At 38.7% G+C, this 4,465-nt stretch overlaps 1 protein-coding gene across 1 annotated transcript in view; it reads left to right on the top strand.

The window, feature by feature from the left end:
* The window catches only part of acsl6 (acyl-CoA synthetase long chain family member 6), a 39,292-nt gene that overhangs the window by 27,570 nt on the left and 7,257 nt on the right, over positions 1 to 4,465 (top strand). The window contains 2 exon segments of the mRNA XM_035666819.1: positions 2,868 to 3,002; positions 3,478 to 3,612. Coding sequence (XP_035522712.1) covers positions 2,868 to 3,002; positions 3,478 to 3,612 — 270 coding nt within the window.

Below are 4,465 nucleotides of genomic sequence, written 5' to 3'. Positions count from 1 at the left end.
GCCAGGAGCGGATCATGACATTTGGTTCAGTTTTTGCTGGATTAGTTGGAATGGCAGAGGAGTGGGAACATGCACCATTGGTCCATGCAGTGTCTGAATTTTACAAATAATCTACTGTTCAAATGTGGAAAACTACTTTTCAGTTTCAGTTTTAGTCAGAAAGCTAAATTAATTCCATTCGTCCCACAGCACTGATGCCAGCAGGGAACTTTCCCTGTCTGCTTTGTCGTGCATGTGCATGTTTGCTCCTGTAAAAACCCAGTAAGAAATCTGTTTTTAGTACATGTTTAAGAACTTAGGGTTTTCCTCCAGAAATATAGCTGTACACAAGTTTTTCTGAATCCCTCCTCCTAATTACAGGAAACAGGGTTGCCTTTTACATGACATCAGGTAACTACAGGTTACCTGCATCTACATAAACTGAATGACTTTTTTAATTTTAATAACATTCAGCGCTGCATTTCCAAACTAAACCTTAAAGACGAAAAGGATGGCATGTCGTCCTGATACATTTCTGCGTCCTGACAAGGACAATTTTTCCCCTCAGATACAAGAAAACACACATGCAAAGCGATACCCACATCACACAAAGACATAAACAGTAAAGGTTGCATCAGGTTATTTAAGCGACCCTTGGTGTTTGTGTCTGCTTAGTCAGCTGTCAAAACCGCAGTCTACAAGAGCACCTCGACAACAATACTCAATCACATGGCACACGAGAAATATCAGCAACTGTAACAACCCTATAGCCCACCCTTGCCAGTGTTTCCTGTTTTGTTTTTTGTTTCTTATCAGTTTTTTGTTTCTTGCAGTGGTAGTTTGGTCAGCTTGCTCATTTCACTTCATCCTTCTGAGAACAAATGAAGGGCACGTTTTATTTTGAGAAGAAAACGTGTTCCTTGATGTTCAGGATTTGGTGTTTCCAAAACAGAACTGAATATGTAAACTAAACCACTTTAGAGTTTTAGTTTCATGCCAGCAGGTTCCATGCAAGTTTTTACTAAGTGGAGGTCTGGAGGGTCTGGAGGATTTTTCCTGAGGATCTGTGAAGCCAATTCCTGTCAGTCAAAGGCTCTGGGTGTTTGTTTAGACGAAACAAACTGAAAGAGGTTGTGCTGAGACTGCATTTTCATCTCCTTCAGTTAATCTAAACCTTTCTGAACCCTTTTAATACTAAATCTAAGGTATTGTTATTTCATTAAGCGGATCATTAAGTATATATATATATATGTGTGTGTGTGTGTGTGTGTCTGTGCCTTCATGTATGGGTGTCATTTGCCAACTGGGTTGCATCAGGTTGAACCAGCCTGGTTTGTTTGCCTGCAGCAGCTTTGTCGGCAGCGTGAGAGGCAGACACAGGAAACCACCTAACTTCCCCAGAAAGCAGAGCATCAGATCACACAATAGAAGCAAGTTCAAAAGTCACACACAATCGAGACACGAAAACACACCACTCAATATCTCACACCAGTGATGTCTCAATCAAAGAGAAAAGAAAGGGCGGACCTTGTGCTTCACCCTATACTCAGATGACTTTGGAAACAAGAAGTTGGTCACATTAGGTGCAATTTTTCACAGCCACTTGACTGCAAAATGTGTGCTGAGTGTATCCTCAGTCCATGTTCAGTCTGTGGAAGTGTCACATGCAAATGACCTGTAAAGGGGTGTGTGGTGCTTCTGTGTGTGTGTGTGGGGAAAAAAAAAAACACACACTCGACATACAGTTAATCTCATTAAAAATATCTTTTGTATTTGCACTTGTCAGTTTATACAAGAGTCGTTGCAGTTTGCAAAACACACAGTTTTTTCGGTTGTTGATTTGAGTCAGAGTTGTTCAAATGTAACCAGGAGCATCAGTCATATCTTTTACCCCCTGGGTGCAGCATCCTGAAGTAGAAATGAGTAGTAGCCAGCAGTCAGCGCTTTTACTGATCATTATTAGATGATTACTGATAAATGAGTCACTTCTTCTGCTCCTTACTTTATTTAATCCTGTGTGAGTGCTGGCATCTCCTCTCATGTATGAGTGTAACTCTCGTGCTTCGACATATACAGTAGAGTGCCTTGTTGCACAATCAAACAAGTTCAACTCAATTCATTTCAGTTCACTTGAAAGAGACAAAAAACAAAGTTGTCCACCTTTCACCTGGCTTAAATATTTTAAAATGACTTTTTACATTTTATACTTGTACTTTTATTAAATGAAGAATCTGAGTAATGAGTACACTGATAGAAACAAAGAACAGCTTCCACACTATACTCTTTATTTTAGCTTTTTTATAATATAGTACAATAAAGTGTGTACGCATCGAAGGTTTCTAAGAATCATTCACATATTTGACAAAAACAACATTAATGGAACAATTTCTAATACATCACAAAGTAAAACAATGAAACATATATGCAAACAGGGATCCTCTTTTGGTTCAGTGACACCAGATTTGAGAGTAGGAGAATGGGAACCTTCACGATTTACGACAAGCATGATGACTGATACACAAACGGGTATTTCACAAGAATGATCAACGAGTGGTCATAGGTTTATCAGTAATTCACTATTTGTGATGTATCAATTATTCAGTGTATCACACAGTAAAGTTTAGTGCTAATATGGCCACTGAGTAATCCACCGGATTATGTACAGAATCTTATAAATATAAAGGTTTTATTTTTTTCTGTCTTTATCTGGGCCCTAATGCACTTTGAACTATCGTTTTGAAAAGTGCTACATGAAAAAAGTTCACCTCCATGAATTGCTATCAACTAAGTTTCATCTAAAAACTGAAATCTGTGTTGGGATGTTGTCTGTAAAAGATACCCGATCGCTAATAGCATTAGGCTCATTATTTGTTTGCCTGTCTCCACAGTCGGTGGTGTACTGCCATGGAGGACGGATTGGGTTCTATCAGGGCGATATCCGTCTCCTCCCAGATGACATGAAGACCCTGCGGCCGACAATTTTCCCTGTGGTGCCTCGACTGCTCAACCGCATGTACGACAAGGTGAGATGAACAGATGAAGAAAAGGCTTTTGAAAGAAAGTGTTATTTCCTTGTTCTGCTGGCGATGAAGCCTGTATAGTTAATTTAACTACAATCAGCTGTGACTGATGATGTGGTTACTGTTTAGAAAAGACTCCTACTCTAAGAGGGATTTGTGGTTTTAAAATCTAGTAAAATTGGTTACCACTGCCTTTATGAGTCATATTAAGCTCTTTTTCATCCAGTACTGTAGCTGTGGTTTAGGGATACAGTGAAGTGCTGCCTAATTGGCTGTGAAAGTCTGGTTTTCCCAGAAATGCATATTGTGTAATAAAAAACTTACAGAGAAAAATGTGAGGAGAGCAATGGAGTTTTGGCACTTACGGTGGTGTTAGGTGAGGGCAAATTATTTACATATATAAATTTACATGTTTGTAACAGCTGGAACAGGAAGCCACTGTACAAATATTTGTATAATGTCTTTGTCTCGTCTGCAGATCTTCAGCCAGGCTAACAGCCCGTTGAAGCGTTGGCTGCTTAACTTCGCTGCCAAGAGAAAAGGTGCTGAAGTCAGCAGTGGGATCATTCGCAGTGACAGCATCTGGGACAAAATCTTCTTCAGTAAGATACAGGTAAATAGTGTTTCCTGTCCCTGAACTAACTGTGGCCACTCTAAATACTACCACTGATAATTTGATTAATTTCTGTAATGTATTAGTAAAGGAAGGCCCTTTATATTTCCTAGACTTTTGGCAAAGTTAAGGGAAATTAAGCATCTTACTACTGCACTCCGGGAATTTCTAACTGTCTGGCCCAAAGAGTGGTGGCACAAGTTCATGTCACACCTGTTTAATACTCACTTATTGCATAATTTTTGCATCAGCAAAGGCCTTGTTTGTTAGTTGTTGTTTTTTTTTTACAGATTTTCACTGAAAATTTTATAAAAAATAAAAAAAGGAGCAAATTATGTGCTTGAACACACCCTGCAAGAATTCACTGTTCACTGTAAATTACAGTACAAATGGGGAGAGAAGTTTATTAAGCACCAGAATTTTAAAACTAAAAGTTATTACAAAACCGTAGGATCATGAGAGTTGTTGTCTTCATTTTTAAACAACCACCACTGCCAATGCAAATCTATCTGACATGACTCAGGCTGAAATCATAAAACAGGATACAGGATACATTATGAAGGAAGTCTGCGAACGTAAGTAATAAAACTTTAATACACTAACTCGTCCCTTTTTCCCTGAAGTTATAGCAACTAGAGGCTAAAGGTATATGACGCCATTTACAGGCAACCAAATGAAACACGCCGTTACCTTGACTAAAATTACGGACTGGGTTTGAACATTGTTAAAAACATTCGGGCTATTGGTGTAATATGTAACAATGTTATATGTTTGTTCAGTTGTGTACAAATGTTTTTAACAATGTTCAAACCCAAGGTCCGTAATTTTAAGTCAAGGTAAACGGTCCGTGTTT

This window comes from Morone saxatilis, unplaced genomic scaffold (assembly GCF_004916995.1).
Source record: "Morone saxatilis isolate NCDOM2014 unplaced genomic scaffold, NCSU_SB_2.0 Contig20, whole genome shotgun sequence".
NCBI lineage: Eukaryota > Metazoa > Chordata > Actinopteri > Moronidae > Morone > Morone saxatilis.
Note: the sequence above shows the minus strand (reverse complement) of the source record. Positions and strands in the feature narration are given on the sequence as shown.